Raw genomic sequence first — 26,601 nt, forward strand, 5'->3', positions numbered from 1 at the left:
TAAAGCACTTCCATTTACCTTCTTCCTCCATCTGCAACAAAAAATGAAATTTTTGCCATTCAGCATCCTAATTTAAATCTGCCATGGTAATTCCAATAGAATACCACTTTCACCACTCCACCATCAGAGTTGCTGACTGGCTAGACGCAATTCCCCAAAAAAGTACACAAGACAGCCACGGAGGAGTAACAAGAGAAATAAACTAGAAGGGTCACCCAAACATATAAAGAGTGTTCAAACAGTCATAGTGTAATAAGGATGTTAAGTTGGCCTGAGTCATGGGCATAGTTGCAATAAGGAGAGTTTAATAACATGTATACAATTATCATGTAAACCCAATAAAAAAAGTTGGCCTGAGTCATGGGCATAATTGCAATAAGGAGAGTTTAATAATATGTATACAATTATCATGTAAACCCAATAAAAACCTTTATCAGAAATACACTTTTGGCATTAGACTAATACGCAGAACAGCCCCTAGAGGACACCACAATGAAAATAGCATTTCTAAGAAACATGGTCATGTAACCATATAGTTAGCCCCTAGAGGTCATAACCACATGAAAAGAAAATGTTGTAATGCACTGTAACCATATATTTAGTCCTTAGAGAGCATTGCGTGTTACACATTTTTAGGGTTAACAGGCCTACTGCAATGAAATTACAAGTAAGGCCTTTAAAACACTAACTACTCCCAGCAGTAATACAAAATTTACAACCATGAGAATGCTTAAGAAGACACTGAATGGTGGGAAGGGTTAATATTTTGGGGTCTCCAATAACCTAGTGTGGGGACCCAGAGATGGGTTAGACAGAAAGAGCACACTGTGGTGAACGTTCTGAAGATGGTCCCATTGTTCTCGAACCACCACAGGCGGAGTTATGTAAAAAATGTTTTGTAAAAGTAATGCCCTGCAAAGCATTATGGGGCGAGGTTCTGTGTCGCGAATATTGTACTACGTTGATATGTTGATTGTAATGCTTAGAACAGCCCCTAGAGGTCGCCACAATGGAAATAGAATTTGTAAGAAACATGGCCATGTAACCATATAGATAGTCCCTAGAGGGCATAACCACATGAAAAGAGAATGGCAGAAAGTAATGAAGTGTAAAGATATATTTAGCTCCAAGATGGCGTAATGCCTTACAGATTTTCTGAGCTAAAAGACCTACTGCAATGATATAGCAAACAAGGCTCTTAAAACACAAACTACTCCCAGCTGTAAAATAAAGGTTCCATCCATGAGAGCTTAAAAAGACACATCGGTGGAAGGAGTTATTTTGGGGTCCCCACTTACTAAGTGTGGGGACCCAGAGATGATGTAGATAGAAAGAGCATGTTTTGGTGGTGGTCATATTGTCCTAGGATCACCACAGGCTGAGTTATGAGCAAACATGTTTTCTAAAAATAATGTCCTGCAAAGCATTATGGGGAAAGTTTCAAGAGTGCAGCGAATATTGTAGTATTGGCTCTCCCGCTGTGTTGGGAAAACCCCATTGAGGATTTTTGTTTTTATGTAAAGCATTTAACAATTTCAAGTGTTTTTGTGAAAGCTATGGAGCGTAAAGGGGTGAGCCAAATGAAATTACTCTGATTAGGTAAGTGTGAACAATGTGACCAGTGCTTCAATTACGCTGATGGAGTTTGCGCTGTTCTGTGAGCACCATGGGGCATGAAGGGGAGAGACAAAAGAAAATAAATGTCACCCACGGTGAAGTGGATCAGCAATCGTGGAATAATCCATGTAACAGGGTCAGTCTGCAAGGCGGTAACAAAACTGCCCCAAGGCGGGACAAACGTAAAGCTTTTACCAATGAAATGGGCATGGTTAAAACTCCACAGAATACTTACAACAGGTCGAAAAGCGCTTGTACACTCGACCTAAAAAAAGATCTACTGTAGAAGCTTGGAATTTCTCCAAGAAATCAAAACTCCAAGGTAGCCCCTACTCAGGCCCTTCATCAAGAACAATGTTCTACTGTACAGCTGGAATTCATACCAAAGAGAAATGCTGTCTTGTTATGGACCCTGAACCAAGAAAAAAAAACTCTTCTAGGGGGTGACCAGCTAGTGAGGCAAAGAGTGCTTGTTTCAGGAGGTCACCCTTGAGGGACTGCTTTTCCTCTCAACCAACATGTCGGGAGGCAATTCCAGCATCCAGTAGTCTTAGAACCGAACTGGTCCAGTGGGAGCTTCAAAGAGGACAAATCGGACAACTGCTGTGACCAATCGTTCCGAATGGATTTCCTTTTTGCAAGGTTCACAACGAGCGAACACACGATGTCACGGTTTAAGAGGGACAAGAGGGGAAGCTTAGCAAATGGCTTCAGGTAAACAGCCTACCTTACCACTACCTGTTCTATAACCCCACCCCCCTTAAAAAAAAACACAGGAATTGCAGCCTTGCCTATGTGAACAGGACTTCTAGCAGGAAAAATACCAGACTCCCCAAGGCCACTGCAGAACTTTCCTCTGAAGACATGTGGTACCCCTTCACCATAGGAGAGTTTGGGCCCTCAGCAGCATATCTCAGAAAATGAGTCCTCCTCATCCGACTCTCTACCTTCTGACTCTTTGGTAGTTCAGATAGACCCCTCAGGGTAGACACCAAAGAGTCTATAATCAATATAAGTTCCTCTCTGGCCAGGAAAAGTAACTCCATAGATCTGGTGGAAACATAAATTGACAGGTCATACCTATGCTTTGAAATTGGTTCTCCTGGTGAGGATCTACCTCCAAGGGGTAGGTTCCCACACAGGACATTGTTGGAAAGTCCCTTGGTGCAAGGTCATTCTGTACTATACCAGGATCAAAATGATAGTTCTCTAGGAGACATTGCATGACATTCCTTTTGTATTCACATCAGATCTCTCAACACCTTGTCTCTAATCAGTAAGCCACGTGATGCCCAAAAGGCTTCATTGCTAGGGATCACATCAGGCCTTTGACTCCAGATATAACGGTTAAGGGGACAAACTTTGAAGACAACCATCATCCCGCTGGCTCCACTGCTTTCAGTCCAGTTCAGAGGCAGCTATCTAAAGCACAACTGGTACTTGGTTTCTAGTGTTCAGCAAGACATGAGAGAATTTCAGGTTCCACCTCTCAACATCTCCACATCTCTGGCCCATTATCCCTAGTTAAGAAGGGATGGTGGCTAGTAACTTTTTTGTTGGAAACAGACCTCTGGTTACATTACATTTTTAAGTTTCAGACACCTTGCATGTGGCATATCTGGCCACAGTACAAACAGCTTAGCAACACTTATCTTGGGTACCCTTCATCCCTGACTAGTTTCAGGCATTCATTAAAGGACCTAGTCTCCTTGGGTTTCTTGAAGGCAGTACATTCTTTAAATCAGCTAATCTGTAGCAAATGCTGAAGCCCCAAACAAGACAGTAAGGAGAAAGCATTCATACTGCACATGTAGAAATTAGGATGCTACCTTTCACTCTCACTGTCATAGACAACATACTAAAAGTCTAGTTGACGATCTTGCACACCTATGGCCCTTTACCTTAGTGGGGCTGGTGGAAGGTTTTTATGAGGGTTGGACAATGGTGGTAAGCGGAGGTGTGTGAATCAGTTTTATTTCTCACACAGCATAGCAATATGGAAAATGTTATATGGTTGCAAGACTGATTTCTAAACGGGATTTTTTCAACATAAACATGCTTAACTAAAAGAAAATTAGGGGAGTTCAAAGAAAAGGGGAAGAGGTTGCAGGAGCAGGCCTCAATTATGACAAAGCACGCACAAAAACCTTTACAAAATTAAATACTCACTCTTATCATTAATACAGCTTTTCTGATGTCCCGAATGCCATCATAAACCAGTCTAGAAGCATCAATGAATTCATTTTCATCCATGGCTTGGTTTGTGTCACCACCGAGTGCTTCTACAGCAGCTTCCACTTGGTCAGAGAATCGAGGCATAACTAATTTAGAAGCAAAAATAAAATAGTGACGGTTAAATGTGAATTCCTGAAAGATATGGCTACCTCTCTGAGATAATCAGGTAACAAACAGAACCTTTATCAAGATCCAGCAGTCTTTACTGTAGACTACAAATTGTAACATGCCAAAAGGTAGTTACGTTTAAGGGTGTCAACATTTCTTCTCCTCTGCCAACTGGTGAACTACAACTATAAATCAAAATGTAGCTTGGAAAAGATACAAGTCGAGTCATCTTCAGCATTACATTATGGAACCAACGTTCACATCAGCATCTAAGAAAAGGCCAGTTAAACAGCTAAACACATACAGGCTCCACTTTTGTACTTCTACTTTAGAACACTATTTTCCTGGTATTATAGTTTATACATTACCTTACTGGCTCAAACATTTTTAGAGGAACTGGTCTATCAGACTAACAGCAACACACCTTCCATTATACAACACTTGATTTACCAGCCATCAAATGTCCATTTTTTTGGCCAGTCACCTTGACTCCCCTTGAGTAAAAGTGAAAACCATCAACGGTAAACCTGAAACTCCAGCAAGTGCAAAAAGTTACTTAGCTGAAATAATGGGGCTGCATCTCCCTGTGTTATAGATACACATACTGCACATTCCTCCTGCCATTCCGTGTTGGTTTTGGGATAATACAACTTGTTTTTCTTCTGAATCTGTATTTTGGTTTCAGGCTTTTAGAGAACACTTGCAACACAGTCTCTGAAACTCACTATGTTGAGGGACAAATATTCCATGTCAGAATGTGTTTACTGCCCGTTACAATAGGTGTCTTTTTGCTATAAGAATAATTTCTGTAAATGTTATGCTTTCTCTGCACCCAAGGAGGTGAAATGGTTGTACATGAATCTTCAATACAGCAAGCTGATTGTTACAATAAGCACTGTTTTGGTTAGCAGTGTTTATGTTGCACAAAACCAGTAAATAGATCCCTCTTCCTCCACTGCGATACTGTGAAAAGTAGCAGATTATGAAGAAAATAACATCTTACCAATCACACACTAGTCTCTTGTGAACATGTCAAACATATCCATGCGGCATCCTGACAAACTTGAGAGAAGAATGTTTGCTAACAATGATGTGGTTTGTTTTTGAGAGTGCAATGTGGGTGTACCTTCAGGCATTCATTTTGCTCATTTTGACAAACGTCCTTTGCATAGATTTGTTAAACCCACAACACCCGCCTTTGCACATTTTCTGAGCAGCCCTATGTGTCTTTTCCACACAGTAAGTTTGACATTGATCAAAGGATCTCCCTTTTAGAGATGTGCTGTGGTGCTAGGTGGGGTTCACCCAAAGTGTAACTGTAAGGAAATGCCTCCTTGGCATGGTTGCCCCCTGACTTTTTGCCTTTGCTGATGCTATGTTTACAATTGAAAGTGTGCTGAGGCATGCTAACCAGGCCCCAGCACCAGTGTTCTTTCCCTAACCTGTACTTTTGTATCCACAATTGGCAGACCCTGGCATCCAGATAAGTCCCTTGTAACTGGTACTTCTACTACCAAGGGCCCTGATGCCAAGGAAGGTCTAAGGGCTGCAGCATGTCTTATGCCACCCTGGAGACCTCTCACTCAGCACAGACACACTGCTTGCCAGCTTGTGTGTGCTAGTGAGAACAAAACGAGTAAGTCGACATGGCACTCCCCTCAGGGTGCCATGCCAGCCTCTCACTGCCTATGCAAGTATAGGTCAGTCACCCCTCTAGCAGGCCTTACAGCCCTAAGGCAGGGTGCACTATACCATAGGTGAGGGTACCAGTGCATGAGCATGGTACCCCTACAGTGTCTAAACAAAACCTTAGACATTGTAAGTGCAGGGTAGCCGTAAGAGTATATGGTCTGGGAGTCTGTTTTGCACGAACTCCACAGCACCATAATGGCTACACTGAAAACTGAGAAGTTTGGTATCAAACTTCTCAGCACAATAAATGCACACTGATGCCAGTGTACATTTTATTGCAAAATACACCCCAGAGGGCACCTTAGAGGTGCCCCCTGAAACTTAACCGACTGTCTGTGTAGGCTGACTAGTTCCAGCAGCCTGCCACACTAGAGACATGTTGCTGGCCCCATGGGGAGAGTGCCTTTGTCACTCTGAGGCCAGTAACAAAGCCTGCACTGGGTGGAGATGCTAACACCTCCCCCAGGCAGGAGCTGTAACACCTGGCGGTGAGCCTCAAAGGCTCACCCCTTTGTCACAGCACCGCAGGACACTCCAGCTAGTGGAGTTGCCCGCCCCCTCCGGCCCCGGCCCCCACGTTTGGCGGCAAGGCCGGAGAAAATAATGAGAATAACAAGGAGGAGTCACTGGCCAGTCAGGACAGCCCCTAAGGTGTCCTGAGCTGAGGTGACTCTAACTTTTAGAAATCCTCCATCTTGCAGATGGAGGATTCCCCCAATAGGGTTAGGATTGTGTCCCCCTCCTCTTGGGAGGAGGCACAAAGAGGGTGTACCCACCCTCAGGGCTAGTCGCCATTGGCTACTAAACCCCCAGACCTAAACACGCCCTTAAATTTAGTATTTAAGGGCTACCCTGAACCCTAGAAAATTAGATTCCTGCAACAACAAGAAGAAGGACTGCCTAGCTGAAAACCCCTGCAGAGGAAGACCAGAAGACAACAACTGCCTTGGCTCCAGAAACTCACCGGCCTGTCTCCTGCCTTCCAAAGAACTCTGCTCCAGCGACGCCTTCCAAAGGGACCAGCGACCTCTGAATCCTCTGAGGACTGCCCTGCTTCGACGACAAGAAACTCCCGAGGACAGCGGACCTGCTCCAAAAAGACTGCAACTTTATCCAAAGGAGCAGCTGTAAGGAAATGCCTCCTTGGCATGGTTGCCCCCTGACTTTTTGCCTTTGCTGATGCTATGTTTACAATTGAAAGTGTGCTGAGGCCTGCTAACCAGGCCCCAGCACCAGTGTTCTTTCCCTAACCTGTACTTTTGTATCCACAATTGGCAGACCCTGGCATCCAGATAAGTCCCTTGTAACTGGTACTTCTACTACCAAGGGCCCTGATGCCAAGGAAGGTCTCTAAGGGCTGCAGCATGTCTTATGCCACCCTGGAGACCTCTCACTCAGCACAGACACACTGCTTACCAGCTTGTGTGTGCTAGTGAGAACAAAACGAGTAAGTCGACATGGCACTCCCCTCAGGGTGCCATGCCAGCCTCTCACTGCCTATGCAAGTATAGGTCAGTCACCCCTCTAGCAGGCCTTACAGCCCTAAGGCAGGGTGCACTATACCATAGGTGAGGGTACCAGTGCATGAGCATGGTACCCCTACAGTGTCTAAACAAAACCTTAGACATTGTAAGTGCAGGGTAGCCATAAGAGTATATGGCCTGGGAGTCTGTTTTGCACGAACTCCACAGCACCATAATGGCTACACTGAAAACTGGGAAGTTTGGTATCAAACTTCTCAGCACAATAAATGCACACTGATGCCAGTGTACATTTTATTGTAAAAAACACCACAGAGGGCACCTTAGAGGTGCCCCGTGAAACTTAACCGACTGTCTGTGTAGGCTGACTAGTTCCAGCAGCCTGCCACACTAGAGACATGTTGCTGGCCCCATGGGGAGAGTGCCTTTGTCACTCTGAGGCCAGTAACAAAGCCTGCACTGGGTGGAGATGCTAACACCTCCCCCAGGCAGGAGCTGTGACACCTGGCGGTGAGCCTCAAAGGCTCACCCCTTTGTCACAGCCCAGCAGGGCACTCCAGCTTAGTGGAGTTGCCCGCCCCCTCCGGCCACGGCCCCCACTTTTGGCAGCAAGGCTGGAGGGAACAAAGAAAGCAACAAGGAGGAGTCACTGGCCAGTCAGGACAGCCCCTAAGGTGTCCTGAGCTGAGGTGACTAACTTTTAGAAATCCTCCATCTTGCAGATGGAGGATTCCCCCAATAGGGTTAGGATTGTGACCCCCTCCCCTTGGGAGGAGGCACAAAGAGGGTGTACCCACCCTCAGGGCTAGTAGCCATTGGCTACTAACCCCCCAGACCTAAACACGCCCTTAAATTTAGTATTTAAGGGCTACCCTGAACCCTAGAAAATCAGATTCCTGCAACAACAAGAAGGACGACTGCCCAGCTGAAAACCCCTGCAGAGGAAGACCAGAAGACAACAACTGCCTTGGCTCCAGAAACTCACCGGCCTGTCTCCTGCCTTCCAAAGAACTCTGCTCCAGCGACGCCTTCCAAAGGGACCAGCGACCTCTGAATCCTCTGAGGACTGCCCTGCTTCGACGACGACAAGAAACTCCCGAGGACAGCGGACCTGCTCCAAAAAGACTGCAACTTTGTTTCAAGAAGCAGCTTTAAAGAACCCTGCAACTCCCCGCAAGAAGCGTGAGACTTGCAACACTGCACCCGGCGACCCCGACTCGGCTGGTGGAGAACCAACACCTCAGGGAGGACCCCCGGACTACTCAACGACTGTGAGTACCAAAACCTGTCCCCCCTGAGCCCCCACAGCGCCGCCTGCAGAGGGAATCCCGAGGCTTCCCCTGACCGCGACTCTCTGAAACCTAAGTCCCGACGCCTGGAAAAGACCCCGCACCCGCAGCCCCCAGGACCTGAAGGACCGGACTTTCACTGGAGAAGTGACCCCCAGGAGTCCCTCTCCCTTGCCCAAGTGGAGGTTTCCCCGAGGAAGCCCCCCCTTGCCTGCCTGCAGCGCTAAAGAGATCCCTTGATCTCTCATAGACTAACATTGAAAACCCGACGCTTGTTTCTACACTGCACCCGGCCGCCCCCGCGCTGCTGAGGGTGAAATTTCTGTGTGGACTTGTGTCCCCCCCGGTGCCCTACAAAACCCCCCTGGTCTGCCCTCCGAAGACGCGGGTACTTACCTGCAAGCAGACCGGAACCGGGGCACCCCCTTCTCTCCATTCTAGCCTATGCGTTTTGGGCACCACTTTGAACTCTGCACCTGACCGGCCCTGAGCTGCTGGTGTGGTGACTTTGGGGTTGCTCTGAACCCCCAACGGTGGGCTACCTTGGACCAAGAACTGAACCCTGTAAGTGTCTTACTTACCTGGTAAAACTAACAAAAACTTACCTCCCCCAGGAACTGTGAAAATTGCACTGTGCCCACTTTTGAAATAGCTATTTGTCAATAACTTGAAAAGTATACATGCAATTGAAATGATTCAAAGTTCCTAATGTACTTACCTGCAATACCTTTCAAACAAGATATTACATGTTAAATTTGAACCTGTGGTTCTTAAAATAAACTAAGAAAAGATATTTTTCTATACAAAACCTATTGGCTGGATTTGTCTCTGAGTGTGTGTACCTCATTTATTGTCTATGTGTATGTACAACAAATGCTTAACACTACTCCTTGGATAAGCCTACTGCTCGACCACACTACCACAAAATAGAGCATTAGTATTATCTATTTTTACCACTATTTTACCTCTAAGGGGAACCCTTGGACTCTGTGCATGCTATTCCTTACTTTGAAATAGCACATACAGAGCCAACTTCCTACATTGGTGGATCAGCGGTGGGGTACAAGACTTTGCATTTGCTGGACTACTCAGCCAATACCTGATCACACGACAAATTCCAAAATTGTCATTAGAAATTGATTTTTGCAATTTGAAAAGTTTTCTAAATTCTTAAAAGACCTGCTAGGGCCTTGTGTTAGATCCTGTTTAGCATTTCTTTTAGAGTTTAAAAGTTTGTAAAAGTTTGAATTAGATTCTAGAACCAGTTTTAGATTCTTAAAAAGTATTCCAACTTTTAGAAGCAAAATGTCTAGCACAGATGTGGCTGTGGTGGAACTCGACACCACACCTTACCTCCATCTACAGATGAGAGAGCTAAGGTCACTCTGTAAACTAAAGAAAATAGCAATGGGCCCCAAACCTACCAAAGTACAGCTCCAGGAGCTTTTGGCAGAGTTTGAAAAGGCCAACCCCTCTGAGGATGGCAACACAGAGGATGAAGATAGTGACTTGGAGGGAAATTCCCCCCCTCCAGTCCTACTTAGGGAGAGCAGGGCTACTCAAGCCCTGACTCCACAAATAATAGTCAGAGATGCTGGTTCCCTCACAGGAGGGACCAACAACTCTGAAATCACTGAGGATAGCTCCAGTGAAGAGGACATCCAGTTAGCCAGGATGGCCAAAAGATTGGCTTTGGAAAGACAGATCCTAGCCATAGAGAGGGAAAGACAAGAGATGGGCCTAGGACCCATCAATGGTGGCAGCAACATAAATAGGGTCAGAGATTCTCCTGACATGTTGAAAATCCCTAAAGGGATTGTAACTAAATATGAAGATGGTGATGACATCACCAAATGGTTCACAGCTTTTGAGAGGGCTTGTGTAACCAGGAAAGTGAACAGATCTCACTGGGGTGCTCTCCTTTGGGAAATGTTCACAGGAAAGTGTAGGGATAGACTCCTCACACTCTCTGGAAAAGATGCAGAATCTTATGACCTCATGAAGGGTACCCTGATTGAGGGCTTTGGATTCTCCACTGAGGAGTATAGGATTAGATTCAGGGGGTGTAGGAAGTTGGCTCTGTATGTGCTATTTCAAAGTAAGGAATAGCATGCACAGAGTCCAAGGGTTCCCCTTAGAGGTAAAATAGTGGTAAAAAGAGATAATACTAATGCTCTATTTTGTGGTAGTGTGGTCGAGCAGTAGGCTTATCCAAGGAGTAGTGTTAAGCATTTGTTGGACATACACATAGACAATAAATGAGGTACACACACTCAGAGACAAATCCAGCCAATAGGTTTTGTTATAGAAAAATATCTTTTCTTAGTTTATTTTAAGAACCACAGGTTCAAATTTAACATGTAATATCTTGTTTGAAAGGTATTGCAGGTAAGTACATTAGGAACCTTGAATCATTTCAATTGCATGTATACTTTTCAAGTTATTGACAAATAGCTACTTTAAAAGTGGACACAGTGCAATTTTCACAGTTCCTGGGGGAGGTAAGTTTTTGTTAGTTTTACCAGGTAAGTAAGACACTTACAGGGTTCAGTTCTTGGTCCAAGGTAGCCCACCGTTGGGGGTTCAGAGCAACCCCAAAGTCACCACACCAGCAGCTCAGGGCCGGTCAGGTGCAGAGTTCAAAGTGGTGCCCAAAACGCATAGGCTAGAATGGAGAGAAGGGGGTGCCCCGGTTCCGGTCTGCTTGCAGGTAAGTACCCGCGTCTTCGGAGGGCAGACCAGGGGGGTTTTGTAGGGCACCGGGGGGGACACAAGCCCACACAGAAATTTCACCCTCAGCAGCGCGGGGGCGGCCGGGTGCAGTGTAGAAACAAGCGTCGGGTTTGCAATGTTAGTCTATGAGAGATCAACGGATCTCTTCAGCGCTGCAGGCAGGCAAGGGGGGGCTTCCTCTGGGAAACCTCCACTTGGGCAAGGGAGAGGGACTCCTGGGGGTCACTTCTCCAGTGAAAGTCCGGTCCTTCAGGTCCTGGGGGCTGCGGGTGCAGGGTCTTTTCCAGGCGTCGGGACTTAGGTTTCAGAGAGTCGCGGTCAGGGGAAGCCTCGGGATTCCCTCTGCAGGCGGCGCTGTGGGGGCTCAGGGGGGACAGGTTTTGGTACTCACAGTCGTAGAGTAGTCCGGGGGTCCTCCCTGAGGTGTTGGTTCTCCACCAGCCGAGTCGGGGTCGCCGGGTGCAGTGTTGCAAGTCTCACGCTTCTTGCGGGGAGATTGCAGGGTCTTTAAAGCGGCTCCTTGAAACAAAGTTGCAGTCTTTTTGGATCAGGTCCGCTGTCCTCGGGAGTTTCTTGTCTTTTTCGAAGCCGGGCAGTCCTCAGAGGATTCAGAGGTCGCTGGTCCCTTGGAAGGCGTCGCTGGAGCAGAGTTCTTTGGAAGGCAGGAGACAGGCCGGTGAGTTTCTGGAGCCAAGGCAGTTGTCGTCTTCTGGTCTTCCTCTGCAGGGGTTTTCAGCTAGGCAGTCCTTCTTCTTGTAGTTTGCAGGAATCTAATTTTCTAGGGTTCAGGGTAGCCCTTAAATACTAAATTTAAGGGCGTGTTTAGGTCTGGGGGGTTAGTAGCCAATGGCTACTAGCCCTGAGGGTGGGTACACCCTCTTTGTGCCTCCTCCCAAGGGGAGGGGGTCACAATCCTAACCCTATTGGGGGAATCCTCCATCTGCAAGATGGAGGATTTCTAAAAGTCAGAGTCACCTCAGCTCAGGACACCTTAGGGGCTGTCCTGACTGGCCAGTGACTCCTCCTTGTTGCTGTCTTTGTTCCCTCCAGCCTTGCCGCCAAAAGTGGGGGCCGGGGCCGGAGGGGGCGGGCAACTCCACTAGCTGGAGTGTCCTGCGGTGCTGTGACAAAGGGGTGAGCCTTTGAGGCTCACCGCCAGGTGTCACAGCTCCTGCCTGGGGGAGGTGTTAGCATCTCCACCCAGTGCAGGCTTTGTTACTGGCCTCAGAGTGACAAAGGCACTCTCCCCATGGGGCCAGCAACATGTCTCTGGTGTGGCAGGCTGCTGGAACTAGTCAGCCTACACAGACAGTCGGTTAAGTTTCAGGGGGCACCTCTAAGGTGCCCTCTGGGGTGTATTTTGCAATAAAATGTACACTGGCATCAGTGTGCATTTATTGTGCTGAGAAGTTTGATACCAAACTTCCCAGTTTTCAGTGTAGCCATTATGGTGCTGTGGAGTTCGTGTTTGACAAACTCCCAGACCATATACTCTTATGGCTACCCTGCACTTACAATGTCTAAGGTTTGGCTTAGACACTGTAGGGGTACCATGCTCATGCACTGGTACCCTCACCTATGGTATAGTGCACCCTGCCTTAGGGCTGTAAGGCCTGCTAGAGGGGTGACTGACCTATACTTGCATAGGCAGTGAGAGGCTGGCATGGCACCCTGAGGGGAGTGCCATGTCGACTTACTCGTTTTGTTCTCACTAGCACACACAAGCTGGCAAGCAGTGTGTCTGTGCTGAGTGAGAGGTCTCCAGGGTGGCATAAGACATGCTGCAGCCCTTAGAGACCTTCCTTGGCATCAGGGCCCTTGGTACTAGAAGTACCAGTTACAAGGGACTTATCTGGATGCCAGGGTCTGCCAATTGTGGATACAAAAGTACAGGTTAGGGAAAGAACACTGGTGCTGGGGCCTGGTTAGCAGGCCTCAGCACACTTTCAATTGTAAACATAGCATCAGCAAAGGCAAAAAGTCAGGGGGCAACCATGCCAAGGAGGCATTTCCTTACAGGGGGGCTCAAAAATCCTCGAGCCAGACCTGGGTTGACTTTGTAGACTACTCAGTAAAAACACTAGATAGTTGGATTCAAGGCAGTGGTGTAAGTAATTATGATGGGCTGTACAATTTATTTGTGAAAGAACACCTGTTAAGTAATTGTTTCAATGATAAACTGCATCAGCATCTGGTAGACCTAGGACCAATTTCTCCCCAAGAATTGGGAAAGAAGGCGGACCATTGGGTCAAGACAAGGGTGTCCAAAACTTCCACAGGGGGTGACCAAAAGAAAGGGGTCACAAAACCTCCCCAGGGGAAAGGTGGTGAGACAGCCAAAAATAAAAATAGTAAAGAGTCTCCTACAGGCCCCCAAAAACCTGCACAGGAGGGTGGGCCCAGAGCCTCTTCACAAACCAATCCTGGGTACAAGGGTAAAAACTTTGATCCCAAAAAGGCCTGGTGTCGAAACTGTAGTCAGTCTGGACACCAAACTGGAGACAAGGCCTGTCCCAAGAAAAGTTCCACTCCAAACTCCAATCCAGGTAACACTGGAATGGCTAGTCTCCAAGTGGGATCAACAGTGTGCCCAGAGCAAATCAGGGTCCACACTGAAGCTACTCTAGTCTCTGAGGGTGGGGTGGATTTAGCTACACTAGCTGCCTGGCCGCCTAACATGCAAAAATACAGGCAGCAGCTCTTTATTAATGGGACAAGTGTAGAGGGCCTGAGGGATACAGGTGCCAGTGTCACCATGGTGACAGAGAAACTGGTTTCCCCTGGCCAATACCTGACTGGAAAAACTTATACAGTCACCAATGCTGACAATCAAACTAAAGCACATCCCATGGCAATGGTAACTTTAGAATGGGGAGGGGTCAATGGCCTGAAACAGGTGGTGGTCTCCTCAAACATCCCAGTAGACTGTCTGCTTGGAAATGACCTGGAGTCCTCAGCATGGGCTGAGGTAGAGCTAAAAACCCATGCAGCCATGCTGGGTATCCCTGAACTGGTGTGTGTAAAAACAAGAGCACAATGCAAGGCACAGGGTGAAAAAGTAGAGCTGGAGTCTGGAAAAATGGCCCAGCCTACCAAGAGAAAAGGAAAGTCAGTTGGGAAACCAACTGCAACACAGTCAGAAAAAGAGAACCTCTCTTCTCAGGAAGAAGTTCTGCCCTCTGAGGGAACTGAGCCTTTGGAGCTTGAACCTTATCAGGTTGAGCTCTTAGGCCCAGGGGGACCCTCAAGGGAAGAGCTGTGTAAGGGACAAGAAACCTGTCCCTCTCTTGAAGGCCTTAGGCAGCAAGCTGCTGAAGAGTCCAAAGGCAAGAAAAATGGAACACATAGGGTCTATTGGGAAGATGGACTCCTGTACACTGAGGCCAGAGACCCCAAACCTGGTGCCACTAGGAGAGTGGTAGTGCCTCAGTCGTTCAGAGAGTTTATTCTGACCTTAGCCCATGATATTCCCCTTGCTGGGCATTTGGGACAAACCAAGACGTGGGAGAGGTTAGTCAACCACTTCTACTGGCCCAATATGTCCCAGAAGGTTAAGGAGTTTTGCCTCTCCTGCCCCACCTGTCAATCCAGTGGTAAGACAGGTGGGCACCCAAAGGCCCCCCTCATTCCACTTCCAGTGGTGGGGGTCCCCTTTGAAACAGTGGGTGTGGACATAGTTGGTCCACTGGAACCTCCCACAGCCTCAGGAAATATGTACATCCTAGTAGTAGTGGATCATGCTACTAGGTATCCTGAAGCTATTCCCCTTAGGTCGACTACTGCCCCTGCAGTAGCCAAGGCCCTCATTGGTATCTTTACCAGAGTGGGTTTCCCTAAGGAGGTGGTGTCTGACAGAGGTACCAACTTCATGTCAGCATACCTAAAACACATGTGGAATGAGTGTGGAGTGACTTACAAATTCACTACACCATACCATCCACAAACTAATGGCTTAGTTGAGAGATTCAACAAGACATTAAAAGGCATGATCATGGGGCTCCCAGAAAAACTCAAAAGGAGATGGGATGTCCTCTTGCCATGTCTGCTTTTCGCTTACAGAGAGGTGCCACAGAAGGGAGTAGGATTCTCACCCTTTGAACTTCTGTTTGGTCACCCTGTAAGGGGACCACTTACTCTTGTTAAAGAAGGCTGGGAGAGACCTCTTCATGAGCCTAAACAAGACATAGTGGACTATGTACTTGGCCTTCGCTCTAGAATGGCAGAGTACATGGAAAAGGCAACCAAAAACCTTGAGGCCAGCCAACAGCTCCAGAAGTTTTGGTATGACCAAAAGGCTGCACTGGTTGAGTTCCAACCAGGGCAGAAAGTCTGGGTTCTGGAGCCTGTGGCTCCCAGGGCACTCCAGGACAAATGGAGTGGCCCTTACCCAGTGCTAGAAAGGAAGAGTCAGGTCACCTACCTGGTGGACCTGGGCACAAGCAGGAGCCCCAAGAGGGTGATCCATGTGAACCGCCTTAAGCTCTTCCATGACAGGGCTGATGTGAATCTGTTGATGGTAACAGATGAGGATCAGGAGGCAGAGAGTGAACCTCTCCCTGATCTTCTATCATCAGACCCAAAAGATGGCTCAGTAGACGGAGTGATCTACTCAGACACCTTCTCTGGCCAACAGCAAGCTGATTGTAGGAGAGTCCTACAACAGTTTCCTGAACTCTTCTCCTTAACCCCTGGTCAGACACACCTGTGTACCCATGATGTGGACACAGGAGACAGCATGCCTGTCAAAAACAAAATTTTTAGACAGTCTGACCATGTTAAGGAAAGCATCAAGGTGGAAGTCCACAAGATGCTAGAATTGGGAGTAATTGAGCGCTCTGACAGCCCCTGGGCTAGCCCAGTGGTCTTAGTCCCCAAACCTCACACCAAAGATGGAAAGAAAGAGATGAGGTTTTGTGTGGACTACAGAGGGCTCAATTCTGTCACCAAGACAGATGCTCATCCAATTCCTAGAGCTGATGAGCTCATAGACAAATTAGGTGCTGCCAAATTCTTAAGTACCTTTGACTTGACAGCAGGGTACTGGCAAATAAAAATGGCACCTGGAGCAAAAGAGAAAACAGCATTCTCCACACCTGATGGGCATTATCAGTTTACTGTTATGCCCTTTGGTTTAAAGAATGCCCCTGCCACCTTCCAAAGGTTGGTGAATCAAGTCCTTGCTGGTTTGGAGTCCTTTAGCACAGCTTATCTTGATGATATTGCTGTCTTCAGCTCCACCTGGCAGGATCACCTGGTCCACCTGAAGAAGGTTTTGAAGGCTCTGCAATCTGCAGGCCTCTCTATCAAGGCATCCAAATGCCAGATAGGGCAGGGAACTGTGGTTTACTTGGGCCACCTTGTAGGTGGAGGCCAAGTTCAGCCACTCCAACCCAAGATCCAGACTATTCTGGACTGGGTAGCTCCAAAAACCCAGACTCAAGTCAGGGCATTCCTTGGCTTGACTGGGTATTACAGGAGGTTTGTGAAGGGATATGGATCCATTGTGACAGCCCTCACTGAACTCACCTCCAAGAAAATGCCCAAGAAAGTGAACTGGACTGTGGAATGCCAACAGGCCTTTGACACCCTGAAACAAGCAATGTGCTCAGCACCAGTTCTAAAAGCTCAAGATTATTCTAAGCAGTTCATTGTGCAGACAGATGCCTCTGAACATGGGATAGGGGCAGTTTTGTCCCAAACAAATGATGATGGCCTTGACCAGCCTGTTGCTTTCATTAGCAGGAGGTTACTCCCCAGGGAGCAGCGTTGGAGTGCCATTGAGAGGGAGGCCTTTGCTGTGGTTTGGTCCCTGAAGAAGCTGAGACCATACCTCTTTGGGACTCACTTCCTAGTTCAAACTGACCACAGACCTCTCAAATGGCTGAAGCAAATGAAAGGTGAAAATCCTAAACTGTTGAGGTGGTCCATCTCCCTACAGGGAATGGACTTTATAGTGGAACACAGACCTGGGACTGCCCATGCCAATGCAGATGGCCTTTCCAGGTTCTTCCACTTAGAAAATGAAGACTCTCTTGGGAAAGGTTAGACTCATCCTCTTTCGTTTGGGGGGGGTTGTGTAAGGAAATGCCTCCTTGGCATGGTTGCCCCCTGACTTTTTGCCTTTGCTGATGCTATGTTTACAATTGAAAGTGTGCTGAGGCCTGCTAACCAGGCCCCAGCACCAGTGTTCTTTCCCTAACCTGTACTTTTGTATCCACAATTGGCAGACCCTGGCATCCAGATAAGTCCCTTGTAACTGGTACTTCTAGTACCAAGGGCCCTGATGCCAGGGAAGGTCTCTAAGGGCTGCAGCATGTCTTATGCCACCCTGGAGACCTCTCACTCAGCACAGACACACTGCTTACCAGCTTGTGTGTGCTAGTGAGAACAAAACGAGTAAGTCGACATGGCACTCCCCTCAGGGTGCCATGCCAGCCTCTCACTGCCTATGCAAGTATAGGTCAGTCACCCCTCTAGCAGGCCTTACAGCCCTAAGGCAGGGTGCACTATACCATAGGTGAGGGTACCAGTGCATGAGCATGGTACCCCTACAGTGTCTAAACAAAACCTTAGACATTGTAAGTGCAGGGTAGCCATAAGAGTATATGGTCTGGGAGTCTGTTTTGCACGAACTCCACAGCACCATAATGGCTACACTGAAAACTGGGAAGTTTGGTATCAAACTTCTCAGCACAATAAATGCACACTGATGCCAGTGTACATTTTATTGTAAAATACACCCCAGAGGGCACCTTAGAGGTGCCCCCTGAAACTTAACCGACTGTCTGTGTAGGCTGACTAGTTCCAGCAGCCTGCCACACTAGAGACATGTTGCTGGCCCCATGGGGAGAGTGCCTTTGTCACTCTGAGGCCAGTAACAAAGCCTGCACTGGGTGGAGATGCTAACACCTCCCCCAGGCAGGAGCTGTGACACCTGGCGGTGAGCCTCAAAGGCTCACCCCTTTGTCACAGCCCAGCAGGGCACTCCAGCTTAGTGGAGTTGCCCGCCCCCTCCGGCCACGGCCCCCACTTTTGGCGGCAAGGCTGGAGGGAACAAAGAAAGAACAAGGAGGAGTCACTGGCCAGTCAGGACAGCCCCTAAGGTGTCCTGAGCTGAGGTGACTAACTTTTAGAAATCCTCCATCTTGCAGATGGAGGATTCCCCCAATAGGGTTAGGATTGTGACCCCCTCCCCTTGGGAGGAGGCACAAAGAGGGTGTACCCACCCTCAGGGCTAGTAGCCATTGGCTACTAACCCCCCAGACCTAAACACGCCCTTAAATTTAGTATTTAAGGGCTACCCTGAACCCTAGAAAATCAGATTCCTGCAACAACAAGAAGAAGGACTGCCCAGCTGAAAACCCCTGCAGAGGAAGACCAGAAGACAACAACTGCCTTGGCTCCAGAAACTCACCGGCCTGTCTCCTGCCTTCCAAAGAACTCTGCTCCAGCGACGCCTTCCAAAGGGACCAGCGACCTCTGAATCCTCTGAGGACTGCCCTGCTTCGACGACGACAAGAAACTCCCGAGGACAGCGGACCTGCTCCAAAAAGACTGCAACTTTGTTTCAAGAAGCAGCTTTAAAGAACCCTGCAACTCCCCGCAAGAAGCGTGAGACTTGCAACACTGCACCCGGCGACCCCGACTCGGCTGGTGGAGAACCAACACCTCAGGGAGGACCCCCGGACTACTCTACGACTGTGAGTACCAAAACCTGTCCCCCCTGAGCCCCCACAGCGCCGCCTGCAGAGGGAATCCCGAGGCTTCCCCTGACCGCGACTCTCTGAAACCTAAGTCCCGACGCCTGGAAAAGACCCTGCACCCGCAGCCCCCAGGACCTGAAGGACCGGACTTTCACTGGAGAAGTGACCCCCAGGAGTCCCTCTCCCTTGCCCAAGTGGAGGTTTCCCCGAGGAAGCCCCCCCTTGCCTGCCTGCAGCGCTAAAGAGATCCCTTGATCTCTCATAGACTAACATTGAAAACCCGACGCTTGTTTCTACACTGCACCCGGCCGCCCCCGCGCTGCTGAGGGTGAAATTTCTGTGTGGACTTGTGTCCCCCCCGGTGCCCTACAAAACCCCCCTGGTCTGCCCTCCGAAGACGCGGGTACTTACCTGCCAGCAGACCGGAACCGGGGCACCCCCTTCTCTCCATTCTAGCCTATGCGTTTTGGGCACCACTTTGAACTCTGCACCTGACCGGCCCTGAGCTGCTGGTGTGGTAACTTTGGGGTTGCTCTGAACCCCCAACGGTGGGCTACCTTGGACCAAGAACTGAACCCTGTAAGTGTCTTACTTACCTGGTAAAACTAACAAAAACTTACCTCCCCCAGGAACTGTGAAAATTGCACTAAGTGTCCACTTTTGAAATAGCTATTTGTCAATAACTTGAAAAGTATACATGCAATTGAAATGATTCAAAGTTCCTAATGTACTTACCTGCAATACCTTTCAAACAAGATATTACATGTTAAATTTGAACATGTGGTTCTTAAAATAAACTAAGAAAAGATATTTTTCTATACAAAACCTATTGGCTGGATTTGTCTCTGAGTGTGTGTACCTCATTTATTGTCTATGTGTATGTACAACAAATGCTTAACACTACTCCTTGGATAAGCCTACTGCTCGACCACACTACCACAAAATAGAGCATTAGTATTATCTCTTTTTACCACTATTTTACCTCTAAGGGGAACCCTTGGACTCTGTGCATGCTATTCCTTACTTTGAAATAGCACATACAGAGCCAACTTCCTACAGTAACCCCTTGTGTGAGAGCAACTACTGCCATCTAAACCCAGGGTATGTGGTGACTGATGACAGCAGGAGCATATTTCATTGACAGGCCGTTTTAGCCATAGCTCTGTGACAACACTATCACTTCCCCTCTCATAAATGATCAATGGTTAAGAGGAAGCAGGGGCATGGAAGGAGAGCAAAGGAGTGTGTTTGAGAATAGTCCTAAATAGTATGTTTCCACCATTATTTAAACTGATAAACATGCAGTCATACTTTGATACCTTTTGCATTTTAGCAGATTAACCCCTTTGGTGCGGAGGACAGCTCCAAGCTACCCTCGGCACCAGTCCTCATGTGCGGAGGACAGCTCCAGGCTGTCCTCCGACCCAAGGCGGGAAATTCCTCTTGTGCAAGGACCAGAGGGATTTCATTTTACTATTTTCAGCCTTGGCTGCTGGGGAAAAGCTTTCCCAGCAACCAAGGCTGTTTTTTTTTACGATTCCCTGTAATGACGATCGGCTTGCATGGCACGCTTGTATCATTAGAGGGAAAGTGAAAGTAAAATGAGCCGATGAGTTTATTTACTTTCACTTCCATCAGTGCTCGGGGCATATCTCACCCCATGAGCACCTACTTCAATGGGAAGGGGATCCCCCCCCTAGCGGATCCCTGTTTGATATCAGTGCAGAAGGACGATCCCCAAGCAGGGATTCAGACACTAGGGACATCTTTATAGGTGGAAGAGGCCTCCATGGCAATGGATTTGTGCTCTCCCCCCCTCTGCCCCAGGCGCAACAATCTTTCTGCACTCCTTCCTCCCCCACAGAGTAGAAAAGAGGTCATGCACCCTAATCTGTCCCTAGGCAGGACAGAATGCCCACTCGACCCCCATGGATACCCTTTCATTGGCAAACATTGAAGGGGGGAGACAGCTCTCTGACACATCTGAGCAAGCCCCCAGCAATTATGTCAAAATAATCTATCTGCCCACCTAGGGGGAAATTTGGACAGTGTTGCCACCAAATCTGCACAACCGGCAGTCTGCAAGGCGTAACAAAACAGCCTCAAGGCGGGACAAACGAAGCATTTACCAACGACATCAAGGGATTTTTGCAAGGAAAGCCCAGGAACTAATTAAAGCAATTGGCGTGGTTAAACCCTACAAATAGTTTACAGAAGGTTCGAAAAGCAGCACTGGGCAGGTGCAGCTCACCCAGGTATCACACCCTGCTCCCACCCCAGGACAGGTGCATCAGTCTTTCTGCCGTGCCAAGATTGGCTAAAATCTGACACCAGAAAACAAAGGCCACTAGACATTAGCAATTTCATCATGGCCCAAAAACAAACAAAAGGCTGGCGTGACCTGGCATCGAGCCAATACTCCTACCTCAGAATAGGCAATGGTGTTTCAGCCCCATGGGACTAAAGCATCCCATCCCTATGGCAAAAAAGTACATTTTGATTCTTTATTTATTTTTTATTTATGTTTTTTATTACAGATACGGGAGGAGAGTATAGCTAAGCCCCAACAATGTCCTACTTCTATTGTCAAAGCCTGCAATTTTCAGGCTTGGACCAGCTACCACCTGGTGAAACATACCAAAAACAGGCATTATTGAAAACTAGACACCAGGCACAGCCTAAGATGGTGCACCTCGTGTGGACCCCATGACATTTTCTTACCAAACATTCCCTGCAAGTCTCAAACTGGCTAAAGTTGCACATTTCCCTTGCTTTTTTTTTTTTATATAAACTTGCAGAAACCACAGTGGTACACAAAATTCCTACCACCCAGCATTCTCCCATTTGTCCTGCTTAAAAAAAATAAAATTAAAAAAAAAAAAAGTACTCCACTTAGATGGCTGGACCTAGTGCCTGTGATACAAAAGGCCCCAAAACGCAGTATGGAGGAGTTTGCAATAGGGGGTAGTTCTGGTGTTTGGGCCCACGATGGGCAGTCACAGGGAAACCTACCAAATCCACACATTTCCGAAAACTAGAAATCCGGGGAGACAAGGGTGGGGCAAGTCTTGTGGATCCTATGAAGTTTTCTTACTAGAATGTGTGCAAATCTTAAATATTAACTGAAATCGCACATTTTCTATGAATTTCTGTGACTTAAACTTCCAGACACCTCAGATTCACAAAATTCCTACCAGCCAGCATTTTCCCACTCGTCCCGATATAAAAGCTACCCCACTTGTGTGGCTGAGCCGAGTGCCCTCGAAAGGTACAAATCAAAGCAGGTCAAGGAGAGTCACTCCATGAGACTCCCATAGGTCTTAGTTTGATGCTTGCCTGTTGGTGCAGTAGGCCCAGTCATGTAGGCGAGGTAGCATTTTACTGGGACAAGCTGGAGAAATACTGGGTGGTGGGAGTTTTGTAGATTCCTGCTCATTCTGGAAGTCTAAGTCACAGAAATGCAAGGACAAATGTGCAATTGTAGGCAAGGTTTGAGGTTTGCAAGGCACTGTGGGTAAGAAATGTTTGTGGGATCCACGCAAGGTATACCATCCTGGACTTCCTGGGGTGTCTAGTTTTCAGAAATGTACGAGCTTGGCCTTTCCCTGGGTAGCCATTGAATCCTGGCCCCCCAAAAAAAAAACAAATAAAAAAAAAAAAAAATAAATAAAGACCCTGCTACCTCCAATGCCAAATCAGATCATTTGTGACAGGAACTGTTGATGTCTCCACATTGTATTTTGGGACCTTTCCTTTTGTGGGTACTATGTCTACCCACACAAATGAGGTATCCTTTTTATCATAAGATTAGGAGAATGCTGGGAGGAAGGAAGTTTGTGGCTACTGGCAGATTCCAGAACTGTCCATCACGGGAATGTGAAGAAAGTGTTTTTTTGTCAAAGTGTGAGGATTGCAAGGAGTTCTGGGTAACATGGTAAGAACTACACATGCCTCCCCTCCCTCATCCTGGAGTCCCCTAGGTGTCTAGTTTTCAAAACTGTACAGATTTGCTAAGTTTCACTAACTGCCAGTTGAGCTAGGGCTCAAAATCCTGAGCTACCCACTTTGCAAAAAACAGGTCAGTTTTGCGTGGAAAAAATGTGATGCATTCATGATGCATTTTGGGTGGTTTCCTGTTGTGGGCACAACCAGCACAAATGAGGTACAATTTTTAGCAGAAGGCACGTGGGAGCATAGAATAGTAGGATATTTATTATTACCAACTGGATTTCCCTGCATTTGTTCCTTCCAAATTTAAGCCCCTGTGTAAGAAAGAAGACATTTTGAAAAAGACCATCTAAATCATATGCTCATGCAGGTACCCACAAATTCAGAAATGTACTAATGACCACTGCTCTTAAACTCCAGATCTTGTACCCATGTCAGAAATACATAGGTCACATTGAAACCTATTTTCCACTCTACATATTTCACCATATCAATTGGTCTATGCTCAGCACACAATAAAAAAACATTGCAGCTAGGTTTTTGGCTCTGGGTACCTCAGGTTCTTGGAGAAACTACAAACACTATATATCCTACAAGCCAAAGGGTCTAGCGAACATAATAGTACATTGTTTTTGTTAAACGGCCATTATCACAGAACAAAGATAAAAACAAAGGTCACAAATGGCTGTTTTTCCTACTCATTTTCAATATTGATTTATTTCAACAGTTAGATGCTTCGAGAAAACCTTGAGGGATCTACACATATAACCCCTCGTTGAATACAAACGTTTGTCTACTTTTCTGGTAAAATATTAGGTTTTTTGATTCAGCTCTGCATGTACCTGAAAGCTGGGAAGATGGTGACTTTAGCACAAACTGTTAATGCCATTTTTATGAAATGAAAAAAATAAATAAAAAAAAGGGGACTTATCCAGACCACTTTTCCCCCCAAAAAACGTAGCTATATTTTGGCTAACTTCTGGGTCCCTTGCTGGAGAATCCACAAAACCTGGGTACATTTGGATTCGCCCACATGTTGGAAAAAAGGACACAAGTTTGGCATGGATAGCTTATGTGGGCAAAAAGTTATGGAGGCCAATGTGTGAACTTCCCCAAATAGCTCAAAAAGGTCTAGTAATGGGAGGGAAAGGTCTAGCAGCGAACAAAAGGGTTAGGCAGCCAAATATAACAAAACACCAAACCCACAGGTAAATATTAGCATAATACTCCAAAATGTATTTTCCCAATGTTAATTCCTACAGGGTTTTTCAACAGGACTAAAACTGGAACCGCTGGACGGAATTACACCAAATTAGGCAGAAAGGTAGCTCTTGGTCTAGAAACTGTGCTTTTTCTTAATTGGTATAAACCCTTTCCGTAGTTTGAGATATTCAGAAAATTCCAATTTGTATATAAAGGGACTCGAGGGCTCTGCGAACCCTCCCGATCTCGTGCTAAGATCTGATTGGCTGCCAACACTTCAACAGGGAAGTGCTGGCAGCCATCTTGGGATTCTGTTTCAGCTGCACTCCTGCAAAAAAAAAAAAAGATTTCAAAAAAACTTAAGAGCCGCCAGGGTAGGGTCTACCCTGACCCCTTAGCTCTGGGATCCCAGAGGGACCCACCAAAGCAAAAAGCATTTTATATTTTCGCTGAGAGTCACAGCAGACCCAAGGATTTGGCAAAAATGTTAAATAAAACACATGTGCAGGCTCCTGCGCTTGTTTTGGAAAAAGCCAGTGGGAGGCTCATTGAGCACCGTGGACCACCACCTCCCCAGGGCTAAATCAGAGTAATACCTTGGAGTGAGAGTGTGTGAGAGAGTGTGTGAGAGAGTGTGTGAGAGAGTGTGTGAGAGAGAGTGTGTGAGAGAGAGTGTGTGAGAGAGAGTGTGTGAGAGAGAGTGTGTGAGAGAGAGTGTGTGAGAGAGAGTGTGTGAGAGAGAGTGTGTGAGAGAGAGTGTGTGAGAGAGAGTGTGTGAGAGAGAGTGTGAGAGAGAGTGTGAGAGAGAGTGTGAGAGAGAGTGTGAGAGAGAGTGTGAGAGAGAGTGTGAGAGAGAGTGTGAGAGAGAGAGAGAGTGTGAGAGTGAGTGAGAGAGTGGGCAGATCTCCCTGGGGCCAAATCAGCAGTAATAGGGGGAGCCTCACCCCTCTCCGACTAGGGGACCGCCTCCTCAGGGCTAACAAAGTAATGGGGGTTGGGAGGCTTGACCCCCCCCCCCACTCCCAGGCCCTGGGGACTACCACCTCCCTGGGGCCAAAACAACTTTTGAAATTGGGAGGGGTCAGTGTGGCCCACCTCCCGGGCCATATAGAGCCCCAGGTACCACCACCTCCCCAGGAACTGCTGATGAAAACAGAGTGGGCTGGACGGAGGGAGAATGTTTCACATGGTCTCCCTCCTGGAGCTAATAATGGCCCTGGGGAATACCACCCTACAGGGCCAGCTCCTGCTATGTCCCAGGGAAATAGCTGTTTGCTGTGACTTGGTGGGAGTACAAACAACTCCGCTCTCAGCAAGCAAGCTGTCAAACACCTCTCGCTTGAAGGGAGCAGAGTTTTCCCTGCCTGCAGGTGATTGGAGCACCCAGGTGACATGGCTGGGCACCAGGGGATGTCCGTGTAATGGGCATAATGCTACATAATGATGATTCAGAACCTGGGCATTTTTGGTATCAAACATGTCTGAATCATACCCCAATACTGTTGCCAGTATTTGGTGTAATATTCCATGCACTCTGGGAGCTCCTTAGAGGACCCTCAGCTTTGCTCCTACCAGTTTGCAGGATTATCCCAGCCAACACACGCTGGTGCCATCCTACAGACAGGTTTCTGACCTCCTGCTGCTTGACCAGCATAAGCCCAGGAAGGCAGAACAAAGGATTTCCTTTGGAAAGAGGGAGGCATTACCCGCTCCCTTTGGAAATAGGTGTTACATGGTTTTGGGAGGGGGGTAGCCGCCCTTAGCTACTGGTATGCTGTGAAGGACACATTTGGTGTCCTCCTTGTATAAACCAGTTTGCACCAGTCCAGGAACCCCCAGTCCCTGATCTGGTGCGAAACTAGACAATGGAAAGGGGAGTAACCACTCCCCTGACCATCACTACCCCAGGGGTGGTGCCCTGAGTTCCTCCAGGTGGCATTTGATTCTGCCATCTTGAACCAAAGGTGGACAGAGGCCCCTGGGAGCATCAGACTGGCCAGATCGGGCAGGTGACGTCACAGGTCCCTCCTGATAGGTGGTCACCCTGCTAGGTGACCATTCCCCCTTCCTGGGCTATGTAGGGTCACACTTTTGGGTGGGTACTCAGATTTGATGTGCAAGATTCTAACCAGATTCCTCTGCATCGCTTACTTCATCTTCTGGCCACTGGAACTGCAACTGGACCCTTCAGGAACAGACAATCTGCATCTACAACACCAACTCTGCTCTGCAAGATTGTTTCTCCAGCTCCTTCCAGCAACTGCAACATTTTCCCGGCTGTGCATCCTCTGAGGGTGATGAGTCTTCAGCCTGCACAAGATGCAATAAGGAATCTCCCTTGGAGTGAAGTAGTCACTCACCTGCATCCGCGGTAACCAGGTGCAACCACAACCGGCTGCGTGGACCTCCTCTCCTTCAGAGCTGCATGGATCATGCATCATGGGTGGTGGTCTGGAGTGGCCCCCTTGGTCCTCTCTCGAGCTGTCCAACTTAGGAGACGGTAAGCCCTTGCCTCTCCACGCAGGACAGTACCCCCTTGCAGCGCGTCTCTTGCAGCTACTAAAGCTGGTTGGCATCTCCTCCAAGGGATCT

At 47.6% G+C, this 26,601-nt stretch overlaps 1 protein-coding gene across 1 annotated transcript in view; it reads right to left on the bottom strand.

Moving 5' to 3' along the window:
• The window catches only part of CTNNA1 (catenin alpha 1), a 712,178-nt gene that overhangs the window by 239,799 nt on the left and 445,778 nt on the right, over window positions 1–26,601 (bottom strand). Inside the window, exon 13 of the mRNA XM_069199317.1 lies at window positions 3,787–3,938. Within this exon, the coding sequence (XP_069055418.1) occupies window positions 3,787–3,938 (152 nt within the window). The remainder of the gene's footprint in view (window positions 1–3,786; window positions 3,939–26,601) is intronic.

The sequence above is a fragment of the Pleurodeles waltl genome, chromosome 7, assembly GCF_031143425.1.
Source record: "Pleurodeles waltl isolate 20211129_DDA chromosome 7, aPleWal1.hap1.20221129, whole genome shotgun sequence".
In the NCBI taxonomy this organism is placed as follows: Eukaryota; Metazoa; Chordata; class Amphibia; order Caudata; family Salamandridae; genus Pleurodeles; species Pleurodeles waltl.